Source organism: Natator depressus, chromosome 22 (assembly GCF_965152275.1).
Source record: "Natator depressus isolate rNatDep1 chromosome 22, rNatDep2.hap1, whole genome shotgun sequence".
NCBI classification, from domain to species: Eukaryota; Metazoa; Chordata; order Testudines; family Cheloniidae; genus Natator; species Natator depressus.
Genome location: NC_134255.1, coordinates 846,224 through 863,829, shown reverse-complemented (window position 1 = coordinate 863,829; position 17,606 = coordinate 846,224). Strand labels below are relative to the sequence as shown.

General features: G+C 49.9%; 1 protein-coding gene across 1 annotated transcript in view; it reads right to left on the bottom strand.

Annotated features, from left to right (window-relative positions):
• SLC37A2 (solute carrier family 37 member 2) overlaps positions 1 to 17,606 on the bottom strand; it is a 63,533-nt gene that overhangs the window by 32,510 nt on the left and 13,417 nt on the right. The window contains exons 2-6 of the mRNA XM_074936715.1: positions 9,063 to 9,144; positions 8,303 to 8,390; positions 6,625 to 6,703; positions 4,943 to 5,078; positions 787 to 863 (exon numbers count right to left, since the gene is read on the bottom strand). Of these exons, the coding sequence (XP_074792816.1) occupies positions 787 to 863; positions 4,943 to 5,078; positions 6,625 to 6,703; positions 8,303 to 8,390; positions 9,063 to 9,144 (462 nt within the window). The remainder of the gene's footprint in view (positions 1 to 786; positions 864 to 4,942; positions 5,079 to 6,624; positions 6,704 to 8,302; positions 8,391 to 9,062; positions 9,145 to 17,606) is intronic.

The window sequence follows — 17,606 nt, the reverse complement described above, 5'->3', positions numbered from 1 at the left end:
GGAGGGAGCCGCAGCAGTCAAGGGAGAGGAAATGAAGGCCTGGATGAGGACGGCAGCAGCGAACACAAGCAAGGGGGAGGATATGCAGATTTATAGCCACAGAAACAGGGAAGGAGGAAAATTCTCCAAAACCAAAGTTATGGCCAGTGAGGACAAGTGGGGGGCTGGCACCCTGGGGAGCGATGGCAGAGACAGGCTCCTGCATGACCAGTTTGCAGGGTGTGTGCTCATCACCCCATCTGACCATGACAGAGGGCCCAGCAGGTGCAACACATATGATCACTAGTTGCTGACATATACAATAGGTGGCAATGGCTTATCAAGGCATTGCTGGGTAAACAAACATTCTTCTCAGCACTGATGACTTACCAAGACAGGCCCTCAGTGCTGGAACAAGTCAGGAATCTCTGCCCCAAAGCACTGACAGGCAGCTATGCGGAGTGGAAGGAACATAGGGAGACATGCAGTGTGCACAGAGCTTACATTGGCAAATGGCTCAGGGTAGCTGCCTCTTTAATGGTGCTACAATCCTCGCTGGGAAGCCTCCGCATTTTAGGGTCTCCCCTGCCACGCAAAAAAGCTGTATTGTAGGACCTGGTGTGAGTTTCAGGCCAGGCCTTGACAGTGCCACCATGACCAAAGTTAGTCCAGAGGTTTCTGTGCCGGGTGTCGTTTCCTGCCACTGCCAGGGTGTGAATCAGGCACTTCCTCAGGGGATGGGATTAAGCAACAAACACTTGAGAGAAGCCACAACAAAAAGCCTGAGAGATTAAGAAACAGACTCACTTCCCCTTTCCGAACCAGTTCCCAACGCACGTCACCACGGATGGCCAGCCAGTCGTCTGCACCAAACCGTTGCAGATCTAGTGGGGAGACAGCAGGTGTGTCAAGAAGCCATGCAACAGAGTCTCAATGTCAGACTGTGCTATCTCCTATCCCCGCCCGTGGAAAGTTTCGTCCTCCACTAGGACAGAGGTGTTCTCATTAGCCCATCACACATATCCACCACCCGAATCAGTGCCTTACACCTTGACCATGCTCAGGCCATTCACTCCAGCCAGCCTCCCCACCCCAAAGGAGAAGCTCTGTCTGAGGCATCTCAAGACATCCCTACCTGACCATTTCTTCTGGATTTCAGGGTTGCCACTGGTTACCAAGGTAAATGCAGAGCTAACTCAGTACAGGAGCATGGTGGCAAACTGAGCAGTTTGAAATCATACCTCAGTACCAGGCAATTCTGGCGAAATATAGGAAAGAAAGAAATCCCTCTCCCTGCAAGGGGGAAAGGAAGTCATTCTAGAGCCAGAGGTGAGACTCATCAGTGCAGATGCTGTCTAGTAGACAGTCTACCATCCAAAGCAGTGCCTACGTCCTATGGGGTTACTGGTGCCATACTGCCCAAGTAACTTGCGCCTCCTGTGGAAAGGCAGTGCATTTTCCATGGCCCACTAGTCCATTTTCTCCAAAACCCTGGCTGCTCAGGGAGTCAAGTATGCAGTTGTTCTGAAGGGCTGGTGCCCAAGTTAAAAGCATGCCAGTCCCACCCTCTCCATGCAGTAGTAGGGAAGGCCAATGAGTAGTGCAGGTACACTTTCACCCCAATCAGTAAAGGGAACTATGCAGGGCAGGTTTCAGAAGCGCTACAAGGACATTCATGGAGCTACCATAGGAAGTAGGCCTCCATCTGGATGGAGCTGCAGGCATTCACTGCAGAGGGACACAACATCCACTAGCTTTTGTTGTCTCCACAGATCTCTGCTCGTAGTGGAAGAGGCTGTTTCCTTCACTAAAGGGAAACACTGCAGTACTCTTTGGAAAACACTAGTCCCTGATGCCAAATCGGAGAGGCCAAAACCAGACGCCTAAAGTTCACTCCCAAGTACGTATTTTTGACTCCTAAACAAAATGGCTGATTTTCAAACATGCTGAGCACCCAACAGCCCCCTAGTAATTCGGCACTTCTGACAAGTCAGGACATTTATTCCAGAACCTAAATACAGACTGGGCAGATTAACTTTAGGTTCCTGCTTTTGAAAATTGTGGCCTTAATCCTCAGAACCCCTCACCCCATGCAGTTGGCTGGAGGTGTGCAGAAGCAGGGAGCTTGTCACTTGCCCAAGGTCATGCAGTGAGTCAATGAGAGAGCTGGGATTAGAACTCTTAATCCCTGGCTCCATACTCAACCCAATATCGCCTCCCTTGTGCCCAGGGCTGACTGCTCCAGTATGTCTGGGATGCTGAAAGCACCCACCCTTTTCAGTGAGTAGCTGGTATGTTTTCCCTGCTGGGCCATTTTATATGCATCAGGAATGTAAGCTACTGATGTACCCCACCTGGAGGCTGGGAATCCCTGCAGTGCCTAGCAATGCTTTCTCGGGGGTTCAGTGATATTTCTGTCTGAATGTCATTCCAGGAGCTGAACTTTCAAATTATTTTGCCTTATTTCAATACCACAGCATTTTCCAACTGCCCCCACCACCTAGGGAATGAGGAGAGCCTTGGATCTAAGGCACGAGATTACTGAGCAGATTCTCAGTCTGCCACTAACTCGCTGTGTAACCTTGGACAAGTCACTTCTCTCCGTGCCCGCATTTTCCATTTGTAAACTGGGGTTAATAAACCTGACCCACTTCACAGGGAGGCTGTGAGGCTAAACTTGTTAAAGTGTAGAAGGTTCATCAAGTCATGCTCAGCATCCCAGTCACTCCTGTAAATAAAGCCAGAACCACCCTGAGACATGAAAATAGGTGTATGAAAGCACTGGGAGTAGGAGGTGGGCGGGGGGGAGAGGAAGTGTCTCTGCACTTAGAAGGAGGCCTGTGTTTGAAGCACAAGATCCTGACTCATGAGACAGCCTAAAACATCCACTTAGGAAGCACTGGCATGTCAAAACACAAAATGTGAGCAGTACACAAATGAGGCCTTAAACCCAGGCAGCTGCCCTCTGGATTCCAAAGCTGTAATTAAGGTGTGCACTGCTGGTTGGGAATTCATCCTTTAATAGGTAGTAATATCCAGGGCCCCACCCAGGGCCCCACCAATAGCCAGCTCATTGTGAAATGCTTCCCTGGCATTGCTTGGGAGAACAGAAACTCTGCCAGTAGCAACAGCTTTGCTGAAATCTGAGCAGCTTCACCACAGCCCTGGAAGTCAAGTTTTCTCCATTGTGAGGAATGGTGCCTCCGTCTGCAGCTGGGATATATTTGGGAGTCAAGTTTTGCTGCACCCCACGTCAAATTGGCAGGTCTGACAGCATTTTTCTTATCAGAGAAACTGGAGCAGGGAACTGGAACAGGAACCTGCAATTACAGGTTCAGGAAACACGCCTGTTGCCAGTAGGTTACATTTCATCAGCACGGGTGCCAGTTGCCTCTGGTACAGGCTGTCTGGTGAAGCAGAGATTTGCAGTGCTGCATCTGGGACATCAGTGTTCGGAAATATCCATACTTCCTGCTACTTGCTCTCCACTGGCAATGGACAGAGCCAGTGGGTCAGGGACATTTCCCTATTCTCCTGTAATGTGGCACATCTAGGGAACTTTTACAGGTTGTTTTCTGTTAATAGGGCCCCTCCGTTTCCTGTTCCTACCTGAGGGGCACAGAGAGGTCTGGGGCATGCACCAGCTGGACCCCAGATGAAGTGCCTGAGATAGCAACATTCCTCTGAATGGAGTTATTTAGCTTTTGGTTTCTTCCAGTGGTTCATAGCAAGAGGGTGTGAGGAGGGAATCTCAAGAACAGGAACAACTGTTTTTTCTCCAGGCCCTATCAGCTTGCAGAGAATATCTGTGCGGCCTACTCTGGATGAATCAGAGTGGAGGAGATGAACGTCTCTCCAATCCTGAAGGAGAAGCAGCCTTGGCACTGCTCTGTAGCCTGGGTCTCCCTCGAGGAACACAGTCTGCCAGTTCTAGTCACTTGCTAGTTTTTCCATACTGGTCATTCTGCTCCAGCCTGGCTGCTGTAAGTTTGGGAGCATTTCAAGCCTCCCATTTCTTAGAATGTCCTAGGAAGTGCCCTGTTCTTGCTAGCACTTTGGAACAACCACATTAGAGAGAGCTCCTGGAGAATCCACTGCAGACTTCACACTGACTCAAGACACCATGGAAAGTTTCTGCATGCTTAGGCAGATGCCTGGCCATGCCAAGTGTATCTGCTACCTTGCTTGTTCTTTCATACTGGGGGGGGGGACAGAACAGGTTTGTGGTTTTGCTTTGCATTCCTGGCTCTCTGGGCTGGTCAGAGGAACTGCACCCCAAGCTGGTTTAAGAGCAGGTTAGACAAACACCTGTCAGGAATGGTCTAGATCATATTTAGTCCTGCCATGAGAGCAGGAGACTGGACTAGATGACCTCAAGGTTCCTACCAGTTCTATGGTTCTATGATCACATCAAAGGCTGCAGAAGTAAGTACTGAAAAGAAACCATCAGGCAGGACAAAGAGAAACTCCCGAAGTTACTGAGAAACTCACACTCAAAGGATGCTGAGGATTCCCCTCGGGAAACTCAGCCTTTTGTAATCATCACACATTAGGCTGCTCCCATTAAACCAGGACATTTAATTACAGCTTTGCCAATGCACAGATTTAAGGCCATTATGATAAACTATTCTGCCCTCTTACACAATGCAGGCCAGAGCTTCCCTCCAGTAATTCCTGCACTGAGCCCCGTCACTTGTGGCCGAGTTAGCGCATCGCTTTTAGCGGGAAGTCCGATATGGTTTAAAGATTCCAAGTGGCTGAGAAGCACCACGTACCTGCAGAGAGGAGTTCCAAAGAAACTCTTGGCTTGCTGATTGCACACAGACTCTTCAGAGGTACTGAACTCCCTGCTCTGCACAAGGGATTTCCAGAGAGTGAAAATCCAGGCAATAGATGGCACCCAATGTTGTGGTCAGCGAAGCATTTCAGAACAGACGGTAAATGAAGGCCAGGGACTCCTTACCTGGATGATGACGTAGTACCAGAGAACGTGGATTTCCCAGAAGTAGGCCAGGCCGAACAAGGAAGTGAACACTCCACTCAGCACCATCCCTCCCGACAGGTAATAGCGCAGTGGAAGGCGCTCACCAAAGATGCCGCTGCACAGAGGAGGGGGAGGAGGGGAAAGAGCATTAACAGCTACCCACATGCATTCTGCCAGCTCAGCAATACTTTATACAAGGGCTGGTGCCTTACCTCTGGGAACCAGGGGCTGGGACATGCTTATGGAAGGCTACAGCCTTCCCAGCTCTGTGAAATGCGAGGCCCATCTCTGCATGCAGCAGGGCTGAAGGAGCTGTCTGAACTCCAGGGACACAGAGATACTTTCCTCCCAAGCAGGAACAAAACTCAGAACCAAACCAAAAATGCCATCCTGATCCTCTCACCCGTGAGCAGAATGAGCCTTAGATGGGGCCTTCTATCTCCTCACCATGGCACCTTCCTAATATTCTGCTCTTTGAGCCGCCCTCCCCTCTCAATGGCTCTGGTTGTCTCGGTGTGGATTGCTGAAGTCATATCTCACAGGCATTGGGCCATGTTACCATTTATGTGCCATCTTGGCTGAGGCCAGCTGCCATAAGTCACCAACCCAATGCAGCGTCCCCAGGACAGACCTAGTACATGGTCTCCTCCCAGCTGCACCCAAACCGGAGACCACCCCGCCATCCCACTCAGGCCAGATCAACACAGAAACCAACCTGACCTCTCAAACAGGCTGGACACATTTCAGATAGAAACCCCTGCAACTGCCGTCACAAACAGCAAACTGATAAGAAACCTGCTAAAGTGCCCACAGCCTGTAGCACCCGTGATGGATGCTTTACCAAGCTGGAGCGTAAGTCATTTCTTAACCCCACAGGGTAATTTTCCGGGGCAGGGGAAGGGTAAACGCCACTCAAAATCATCATCATAACCCAACAGCAAGCTCCAATAGAGGGGAGAGTCTGCATTCTAGGAACAGAACAAAGTGGCTGGAATTCCAAGCTAGGGCCACACCCATTCCACTGGCAGCAATAACCAGAGTCTAAGGGAAAGGGAAATGTCTATATAGACCAGTCAGCTGGGGAGCTTGGAATCACTGGACTGAAGCAGGCAAGGGAAATCAATTTAGTCTCAGTGCCAGGAGGCCAGTTCAAAGTTTGTCTTCCCTTCATCTTGCTTGACATGAGACATGACCAAAGAGCACTGGTGCTGCAGCTTTCTGCCAGGGTCTAGCTCCCTAAGGGATGTTCCATTTCTTAACAACCAGTCATTGGCATTATACAGCACCATTCACCCAGCACATCCCAGAATGGTTTACAACAGCTTCATGCACCACTGAAATGCAGCCACTTCTGGGGTGCAAGGTAGCAGCCTTTGGCTATGCTACACGTCCCGTGCTTTTGAGGCTCCCAGGGGCATGTAGGGAGCCAGAATCAGAACGTCTGCCCCAGCTTTTGTCCAAAACACCACAGTCATTGAGCCAGGCAAAAATACCGCCCCGACGCAAGAGCCAGTACACCCGTTGGCAGCTATACAGTCGGAAAGCTCTCATGGGGTGTGTGGAATGGAGGTGACCCCAACAGGAAGCAATGAGGTATCTGGGGGAGGATCTGAGATGCAACCGTCTCCTCCCCACATGCTGTGGTGCTCAGAAGTCCATACCTGATAAACATTCCAATGGCATAGGCAACCAAGAAGGCATTGTCCAGGGCACCAAAGAGCTCTTTGTAGTTAGCCTGATCTGGAAAACAGGTGACAATGCAGGCAGAAGCCAGCGTGTTAAAGAGCAACAGGCTGGAATAGCAGGACTCCCAACTGCAGTCTCTGCCCACTCTCCCCACCCCAGCACTGCAGGGATGCTTCAAGACCTGGACGGTGGGCTTGCTGCTAGCTATATTTTCCGGGTTTAAGCCTATATTTTAGAGAAGCCCTGCATCTCATTCACATCCACAGGGGATCCTGCTCTCTCCCACTCCCACCCCAATGCAGGTTCCTGCTTTGTGCTCCCAGAGACCCTCAGAGCTGAATTGCTGAGTGCCTCACTCACTGCTTCAGGGATCAGATTTTTAAGAGTGGAGTGGATCCTTGTGTATTTAAACATTAACTCACTGCTCTTCACCCCACGCCCCAAAAACGAAGTATAAATTATCCCCATCTACCAAAGGGGACTGAAGGTACAAAGAGGGGATGGGACAATGCAGCGGAGCTGGGATTCAAAGTCGGGACTTTTCCTCCTGAGTTCATTCCTCCAGGCCAGTGATTCTCAACCAATGTGACATGAAAGGAATGACACATTGACTATGTTCTTACAATCTAAAGCACAGAGGCTCTCACTCCCACACATCCTGACCCTTCACGGGGAAGTGTTCTCTGTCAACCTCTCAGCATGCACCGACCACTCCATCCCATTGGCTTGGCGCTGTACACATGGCGATGCTTTTTACCCTCTTTTATAGTAAATGTAAGAGAGTTTCAAAAACGTTACTTTGAGCAAGGGGCGCCTGCCTGAAAAGATCGAGGAACCCCACTGCTTTCAGAAATGACACCTTCTCATGCCAGGACATCCCACTATGAGGCCAGCTCTGATGGCTTCTGTTACATGCCTGTTTTCCACTAGACATCTGCCCTTTGTACCTGGGACATGAGGCAAAAAGCACAGTGGGTACTGCTCAGCTGGTTAATGGCCTCCAATTGGCTCCGGTTAGCAACTGCCAAACCCAGGTACTCTGGGAACCGACCCTCAGCTAACACGCTAATGAGACTCATAAGTGCGTTGTGTAAACACATTAAGGCTCCTGAGCAAGGTCATTAATCATGTTACAAGTCTATTTGCCAGGGCACTGCCAATTCTTAATATCGATCGGACTTCCTGGGGTCACAGTGTAGGGCAGAGGCACGCAGGCTCAGTCATGGCTTGCTCTTGGAGAAGGGGCTGGGGCCCCAACAGGCAATGCAAAGGCACTGGAAACTGCTGGCCCCAAGGGCTACCCAAGCAGCACTCCTACAAAGCCAGGGTTGCAGCAGCAGCATGGGGAGTGTGGCAGAGGGACATGGATGGGCTAGGGGGAGATAATGAGGGGTCCCAGCCAGGCAGTCTGAGCAGTCACTGTAAGTTCTGCCCAGCCATTAGAGCCTCCCACCCAAACACCTTCCTGGAGACCTTGGGCCAAGTGACTTGTGGCTAGCTCTGGATGCTGAGCTCAGAGGTGAAGCTCTCCTGGCTGCCCCGTGGCATGCGAGGGAAGGGAGCTGCGCACTCCTGAGCTCTTTGCATCTCAGAGTGCAGCCATCCAGAGGAGCTGGGCAGGAGGCACACGGCACTCAGTCAGGAAGCTCTTACCAAAGGGAGCCCAGTCACACCAGGTGGTGCTATTGCTGTCATTGTGGGGAGTCTTTCCCGGAGAAGAGCAGTTGCTGTGCAGCTCACTCTGTGGACCGAACAAGGAAAGAAAATGCTGAAGAGTCCAGGTCTCCTTCAAAAGGCATCATCTTCACGCAAGAACAAGAGGCAGCTCCTGCTTCTCGTTTCCCTCCTGCACACACTCACCCCACAGCCTGTCCCCAACCCAGCACCTCCCAGACATTCCCCCCCCCACCCCGGCCCATGTGCTCTCTGCTTCTCCATGCCCTCTGGCTACCCCGCCCCCACCAGCTAGTGCCTTTTAAGCACCCTTGGTGCCTAGGATGTCTTGACTGAAGTCTCTCTGATGCTGCTTGGCCACGTTTCAGGCACCAGGAATAGCATTTAACTCCTCTGCATGAAGGTTCGAACCTTCATGACACAGATCCTCCTCAAGGGAAAAGCCTTGCCAGGGTGACTGAGGAGCTGAAAAGCCACCCAAAGAGAAAGTCTGGAGAACTCTTCTCCCTGACCCTCGCCCAAACATCTCTTAGTAAAGTGCACTAGGAAGAGATACTAGTGCGCCGGGATCATTGGCAGGATGCATGTACTGGCAGGGGGAGGCCCTGCAAAACCATCAGATTCGTGCATTAACAGAGGGTTGGGGAGCTGGCCAGAATACGACTAATTACGGAAGCAGAAATCTCATCTCATGAGCATTGGGCCACACTACGAATTACACTCCAGGTACAGCACTTACCTTCACAATGCTAATGGGTTTGCGAGAGAGATGGAAACTGGTATAAAACAGGAACGTCAGCACAAGCGTTAGCCCCCGATACCTAAGTGAGAGAGACAAGGCATTTAAAGGAAGAGGAAATGCCCTCTTTGGCTCCTGGGGCCCTGCTGCAGGAGTCATTTCATTTAGCACCAGGGTCAGGGATAGCACAGTCACAGCCTGTGCTAGTCACTGCTCTGCCATGTAAGAGCTGGGGACAAGCCTGACCCCTTTCTCCATCATCAAGGAGCAAGGAGACTCTATGGACACATGGGCAGGATCCCGTCCACAACCCTGACCCACAAGTTGCAAGGTGAAAGAACTCCACTTCCCATATGTAGAGGTCCAGGGGAGTGTGGCCTGAACAGGGACTGGCTCCACCTTAAGTGGGTGTGAAACTAGCTTCCACCCCATTGCCAGGAACCCTCAGCTGACTGGTGCACCACTTCTTTCATCACACCCCTGGGGCTGCAGAGGCAGGATACTGGTGGGATTGCATCACATAAGTTACACAGGTGAAAGAGACACAGATGGGCTTCTAGTTGATCCACCCACCTATGATGCTAGGTGGAGCGAGTTAGTTCCAGCAATCGCTATATTTAAATTCCCTAAACGGTCCCATTCTAAGGTATTTTTCTGACTCTGTTTGCGACGTTCTCACACCTGTTTGCAGAAAGCCTTTGATATTTAGCAGTGGAAATTCCTTCCATGACACAAATGCCTTTTTCTTTCTCCCTTAAATTTCAGTTCAGCATTTCATGAGTTATAAACCATTCAGTCTGCATTCCCCTTCCCGCAGTCCTCAGGGAAGTGTTGGCAGCCTTCCTAGATAACGGATGACAACACCCAACTCACAATGCCACGGTGACAGCAGACATTGTGCTGAGAGGTCCTGGAGCTGCAAGAGCAGCTGTAAAATTAACAGTTGGTGATGTGGGGGTGAGGAACATGCATGTGGAGGGGAGGGGAAAGAGAGCAGAGCTGCCTAGATTCAGCATATGGCCCCAGTGACCCATTTCTCCCTCCCTTGGGGACACCACATACAGCTGGTGCTCCCCCAACTTACAGGGGTGGGGAGAGAGGAGTACCCCATCCTCCTACACCACCCCAGAGCCAGCAGTCCACACCTCCAAGACAAAACAGCCTTCTCCTGCTGCCAGCTAATACAGTAGTCCAGTAATTCAGGTGATAGAAGTCTGGACTGCAGAAGGCCCAAGGTTCAAAGCCCACTCATGAGCCATCAAGAGAGACTGTTCTAGTTGTATCTATATAAATTTGCTTTTATTTTTTTCCTCTCCAACTTTAAAACAAAAAAACAAAAAACCACACATGCACACACACACAAAGTTACATAAAAAAGTGCATTTAAAGAACATTTAGGTTACAGAGTAAAGCGCTTCAAAAATTAGGAAATGCAAGATTTACTGTTGCCCAAGCAACCTTAGTTTCGCACACTTGTGCATATCCACTATGCTACAGTCTTCAGTTCCATGATTACATGCTATTTTTTCTTCCACGGGACCCTGCCTTATTGAGTGAGGATGGATGCACAAGAGAATGAAATTAAGGTTATGTGGACAACTGTAAATCAGGTGTTTCCTAACTTTTGAGTGCTTGATGTAGTAACCTAAATAGCTTTGAACAGGTTTTGTTTGTTTGTCTTAGATATTTATTTACAGGCAAAAACCAATGTTTCAGTAGCACCCAAAGGCCATCAGGATCGGGGCCCCGTTGTGCTGGGTGCTGTCCAAACACAGAAAGACAATCTCTGCCCTGAAGGCTCAGAACATAAAGGCACAGCAAGAGAAGAGGACGGGAGGGGGCAGAATTGAGGATGTGAGCAAGCAAAAGAACCTGGTAAACAAGGCATCTGGTCAGATGGGTAGAATTTCAGGGGAGGAAGGGAGCGCAGAAAGACAGGGGAGAGGAGTAGTCGCAGCTTGTCACCTGCCTAGCCTTGATCACCATCAGGGCAAGGGTGAGTCTGGAGCAACCTGAGAAGGTTGTGATAAAGCCTGCTTGGATTTTACCTGGGAGACTCCCCCCACCCTTCCAACCACACAAGACAATGGGAAACAGCCCAGAGGTGGGTAAGAGAGAAGCTGACTGGTGGGCAATGAAGCCTGGGAACACTGGCAGAAGGAAGGTAGGGATCCATGACGTTATAAGTTATAAGGAGGGGGTCAAGTGATGAGGCCTTAAGAAAGGTGAAGGCAAGAAGCTTGTATGGGTAAACGGGCGGCAGCAGAGGGGGCTGACAAGGTCCAAGCAACAAGCCAAGGTGGTGATTTCAGCACCAACAGTGCGTACAGACCTGAGGGGAGCAGGAGTGCAGCAGCCACTGTGGGACACACTGAGGTCTCGACAGGCATCTGGCTATGTGGGCAGAGAGGAAAGGCTGGATTTCAGAGATGTCGTATAAAGAAGTGGCAAGACTTAGAAGTAGTTTGAAAGTGCAGGTCTAGAGAGAAGGACTCATCACAGCTGACACCCAGCTTACTGGCCTGCACCACTGGGAGGACAGTAGTTTGCCCACAGTGCTGAGAAACGAGCAAGAGGAGATGGAGCCTCAAGGTGATGACTGAGCACCCAAAGAGGCATCAGGAAGGCCAGCTGAGGCTTGGCCTACACTACAAACGTACTCAGTAGAACAACGTCATTCTACTGACCTAGCCCCTGGTGCAGACAGCTCTGTATCGACAGGAGAGCTTCTTGGGGAGGTGCTGACAGGAGAAGCTCTTCCATCAGTGTAGGTCAGGGGTGGGCAAACTACAGCCCGCGGGCCTGATCCGGCCCATCCAGGCTTTGGATCCGGCCCGTGGGATTGCCCCCCTTGGTGCCGCAGGCCCCACACCGCTCTCAGAAGCGGCTGGCACCATGTCCCTGGGGCCCCTCTAGGCACCGCCCCCGGCAGCTCCCATTGGCCGGGAACAGGGAACCGTGGCCAATGGGAGCTTCGGGGCGGTCCCTGGAGGCACAGCAAGGGCAGCGCACGGAGCCCTGTGCCCCCCCCTTCCCCAGGGGCCATGCAGGGACGTGGTGAGGGCCCCTTCCCGGAGCAGCGTGGGGCCAGGGCAGGCAGGCAGGGAGCCTGCCCTGGCCCCGGTGCGCGCCGCTGCCACCCCAGAGCCGCTTTAGGTAAGCTGCGCCGGGCCAGAGCCTGCACCCGGAACCCCTCCAGCACCCCACCCCCCAACTCCCTGCCCTAAGCCCCCTGCCTGCACCTCGTACCCCAACTCCCTGCCCTGAGCCCCCTGCCTGCACCCCAACCCCCGTGCACCCCAACCCCCTGCCCTGAGCCCCCTGCCACACTCCCCCTGCACCCCAACCCCCTACCCTGAGCTCCCTCCTGCAGTCTGCACACCTCCTGCGCCCCTGCCCTGAGCCCCCTCCTGCACTCTGCACCCCAACCCCCTTCCCTGAGCCCCCTCATATACCTTGCACCCCTCCTCTGCCCCAATCCCTTGCCCTGAGCCCGTTCCTGCACACCACACCCCCTCCCACACCCTGCACTCCCTCCCACACCTCAACCCCCTGCCCTGGCCCTGCATACAATTTCCCCACCCAGATGTGGCCCTTGGCCCAAAAAGTTTGCCCAGCCCTGGTATAGGTAGTGTTTTCACTAAGTGCTACAGCGCTGCAAGTGTGAACAAGCCGTGAGATACTGGACTGGATGGAGGGAGAGAGCTCAGCAGCAGAGAGGCAGATTTGAGAATCAACACAAAACACTAACATGAGGAGGTCAGTTAAAAACAGAAATTAAAAAGGTACAGGGCCAAAAGTGAAATTCCTGCAAGCTGCATGGAAACTTTTGAAAGACACCATAATAGAGGCTCAACCTAAATGTATACCCCCAAATTAAAAAACATAGTAAGAGAACCAAAAAAGTGCCACCATGGCTAAACACTGAAGTTTATAAAAAAAAAAAAAAACACCACCAAAAAAACCAACCCCACACATGAGAGGCAAAAAGGCATCCTTTAAAAAGTGGAAGTTAAATCCTAGTGAGGAAAATAGAAAGGAGCATAAACTCTGACCAACGAAGTGTAAAAATATAATTAGGAAGGCCAAAAAAGAATTTGAAGAACAGCTTGCTAAAGACTCAAAAAGTAATAGCAAACAAAATTAAGTACATCAGAAGCAGGAAGCCTGCTAACAACCAGTGGGGCCACTGGACGATCAAGATCCTAAAAGGAGCACTCAAGGACGATAAGCCCATTGTGGAGAAACCAAATGAATTAATTGCATCTGTCTTCACGGCTGAGGATGTGAGGGTCTGGCTCTGATCCGAGTACCCAAGCATCTCCCAATACTCACCAGATAAGAAACAGAGAGTCTCCTTAACACAGGGAATCTGGGGAGCCAATGGAATGGAATCAGACTGTCTGTACTAAAGGAACTTTGGCACCTCAAGGCTGAGCTTTGCCCTGACCTCAAGGCATGTTTTCCCAGGTGTGGATGCAGTTCATAGAAAGGCCTAATGTAAAATGGCATCCTCTATCCTCAGATATCTGCTCCGTGTGTGCATCAGAATCAAATCTGATTTGAGTGACAAAATAAAAGTATTTACTGCTTTTTACTTCCTATTGCTCCACAGAGCCAACAGAGCAATTGGGGGAGGGAGGGGGGGGAAACCTATTCCTTCTTGTGCATCAACACAATTGTTTGTGGAGTTCCAGCATCACACCTACGCAAGCTCCAGAAGGTTGCCCAGGAGTCTCTGAGCGCAGAACTCAGCCTATGGAACTTTTATTGCAGCTAACGCACAAAGCAATCAGTACCCACTTTCACTCCCGGATGCCAGGTGGAATTTGCAGGGCTGGCAGTTAGAAGAGCCTGCTCTGAATCTGTAGATTGAATGCATTTAGCACGGAGCCTGAGGGAAAAAGATGGGACCACCGGATGACACACTTACTAAGACACGGTGTGACACAGGTGGAATACTGGTTCCACCAGGGCAAGTTAAAGGGCAGGGGGACATGCTACAGAAGCACCCACTCCCTACGTATACAGAAAGAGACCCAAGCACTTGGGAAGAGGGCATCTTTTGATACAGTCTCCCATAGTATTCTTGCCAGAAAGTTAAAGTATGGATTGGATGAATGGACTCTAAGGTGGATAGAAAGCTGGCTAGATTGTCAGGCTCAACGGGTAGTGATCAACAGCTCGATGTCTAGTTGGCAGCCGGTATCAAGTTGAGTGCCCCAGGGGTCGGTCCTTGTGCTGGTTTTGTTCAACATCTTTATTAATGATCTGGATGTTCGGATTAATTGCACCCTCAGCAAAGTTCACAGATGACACTAAACTGGAGGGAGAAGTAGTCACGCTGGAGGGTAGGGATAGGGTCCAGAGTGACCTATAAAAATTGGAGGATTGGGCCAAAAGAAATCTGATGAGGTTCAACAAGGACAAGTGCAGAGTCCTGCACTTAGGATGGAAGAATCCCATACACCGCTACAGGCTGGGGACTGACTGGTTAAGCAGAAGTTCTACAGAAAAGGACCTCGGGATTACAGTGGATGAGAAGCTGGATATGAGTCAGCAGTGAGCCCTTGTTGCCACGAAGGCCAATGGCATATTGAGCTGTATTAGTTGGAGCATTGCCAGCAGATTGAGGGAAGTGATTATTCCCCTCTATTCGGCACTGGTGAGGAGTATTGCATCCAGTTTTGGTCCCCCCACTACAGAAGTGATGTGGACAAATTGGAGAGAGTCCAGTGGAAGTCAACGAAAATGATTAGGGGGCTGGCGCACATGACTTACGAGGCAAGGCTGAGATAACTGGGGTTATTTGTCTGCAGAAGAGAAGAGTGAGGGGGGGGATTTGATAGCAGCTTTCAACTACCTGAAAGGGGGGGTTCCAAAGAGGATGGATCTAGACTGTTCTCAGTGGTGGCAAACGACAGAACAAGGAGTAATGGTCTCAAGTTGCAGTGGGGGAGGTTTAGGTTGGATGTTAGGAAAAACTTTTCACAAGGAGGGTGGTGAAACACTGGAATGGGTTACCTCAGGAGGTGGTGAAATCTCCATCATTAGAGGTTTTTAAGGCCTGGCTTGACAAAGCCCTGGCTGGGATGATTTAGTTGGTGTTGGGCCTGCTTTGCACAGAGGCAACCTTCTTGAGGAGTAGATGACCTCCTGAGGTCTCTTCCAACCCTAATATTCTATGCTTCTATGATCTAAATGCCATCTCTTGCCCTGGTTGGGTAGAGATTGTTTGCAGTGGTGTTGTAGCCATATCGGTCCCAGGATATTAAAGAGACAAGGTGTGTGAGGGCAATATCTTTTATTGGACCAACTTCTGTTGGCGAGAGAGACCAGCTTTTGAGCTTAGACAGAGCTCTTCTTCGGGTCTAGGGTAGAGACTAGAACACCAGAGGGGACTTGGGCTGGATTTATCCCACATGAACGACAGACCAACTGGTGCCATTTAAAGCCAACAAGATCATATTCAGAGGCTGATGCCTTAGTGCAACATTATGTTTAGAACATGTCACACTAAAGGGACCTCCTGGGCCACCAGGTCCAGTCCCTGTTATGGCAGGCAAACCTGACATGTAATCTTGTTCATAAACTGATCAAGCTCCATCTTAAAATCAGTCGGGTTTCTTGCCCCCACTGTTCCTAGTGGGAGGCTGTTCCAGACCTGCACTCCTCCAGTACTGACTAGAAACCTGCTTCTCATTTCCAGCTTCAATTTATTTCTGGCCAGTTTATTCCCATTTGTTCTTGTACCATATTGTCCTTCAGCTTCAATAGGTCTTCTTCCTCCTTAGAGTAGCCCCTGATGTATTTATCAAGCCCCTTCTCAGCCTGTGGTTTGCTAGATTAAACAAGCCAAGCTCTTTCAGTCTCCTTTTGTAAGATAGGATACTCATGGGAATGGTGAGCCTAGTAGCCCTTCTCTGCACCTGGCCCAGTTTGGAAATTAAACAGGCACAGTTCTAGTACAGCAGCTGAAACTCTGGTTCCTCCAGCAGCTGTTTATCAGGTGATTCAGAAACTCAAGAGTTAGAGATGAAGACCTGCTGGATCATCCAGTCCCTCTCCCAGCGCAGAAATATCCCCTATGGCATGTGTACTCGCACTGTCCTCAGCCTAGTTTTACTAGACGTTCACCACTTCCTTGGGGAAACTATTCTACAGCACAATACATCTGGCAGTCAGGGAGATTTTCCGGATACTTGGACCCACGCTACAGGACTCCACCCAGGGTCAGAATGCAGGAAGTGGACAAGTTCTACTCAATTGCCATTCATAACCCAGAATAGGTATGGATTTCTTTCTAAAAATCATCAATCATTACATAATCAAAAGCTGACTTTCAAACCCATCTTTATGCTTCAGAGTGTATGATGAAGAGGCAGTTCACCTATTAGATTCCTGCTCATTCATGAGATTCTAGCAACCAGAAAAAGCAACCAAGTTTGTCCAGAAAGATTTGTACTTTCCAAATTCCCAATGTCTATCGCTCATGGCTCCATTAGCCTCTTTAAGAAAAAAAAAATGCACTACTGGGGAGAGGAGTTAGGGGATACAGAACATTAAATGATCCTGGCAGCTCTTTCTTTTCTGGAAAGGCAGTACGGAGTTTGCTGAGCTCCACACTTCTAATACCTCCCTAGTTTTCCATGTGATTTTTTTTTACAAACTATAATTATCACTGATTCAGTGAGTTCATTAGTTAGTTCCCTTGCACACTAAGACTCTCCATACAGGTCATCAGGTGACCTGAATTGTATCTCTATGACCAAACTTAAGAGCAGACGTTTAGGAAACAAGTCATTTTGGCAGGATCTTCCTTCTTTACCACAAGATTATTTATATATCCAAAAGATCTCAATAAAGACAAGGAAAAAGTTCAGACGGTCATTTTGAAGTCATGAGTGTCACCCCCCACCCCTTTCTCAGGTGTTAGGCAGACCAATGTTCGCCCCTCACTGAGCCACCGCACTTCTGGCAACAGTCACTTGTTTCGCTAGCCTTAACTTTTTTCCCACAAGCCTTAATGTCCACACACGTTTCACTACAGACGTGTACATGGAAAGCCATAGATAAGTTGCAGTTTAATAGGAGCCAATGTACAAGGAGGAGCAGCTCTCAGCATAGGGCCATACTCAGTAAGAGAAAATGCTGCAAACAGGGGGGCCAATCAAGTGCCTTCTACCCCTATCTATGTGGGATTGGATGGAACGGAGCACCTCACAGCACGGGACACATGTTTGTTTAAAATTCAAGAGAACAGAGCACTTCCTGGTCATTCCATTACTCTGGACTGATCATTGCAGGGCAGTCACAGAAATCAGAGACTGAAAAGCACAATTAGCTCAACCAGTCCATCCCCCACATGTGCAGAATCGCTCCCTACTGTATCTACCGCATTTTGACAACATATTACATTGTACAGTAGAAGAAGCTTTCAGTGAATGGCCACAACACTGATCAACAGGAAAAATTCCTCCTATGTTCTTAGTTCATGAGAAGAAAAGTTAGCTTTTAGTGGTTCCAATAAATGTCTACATAAAG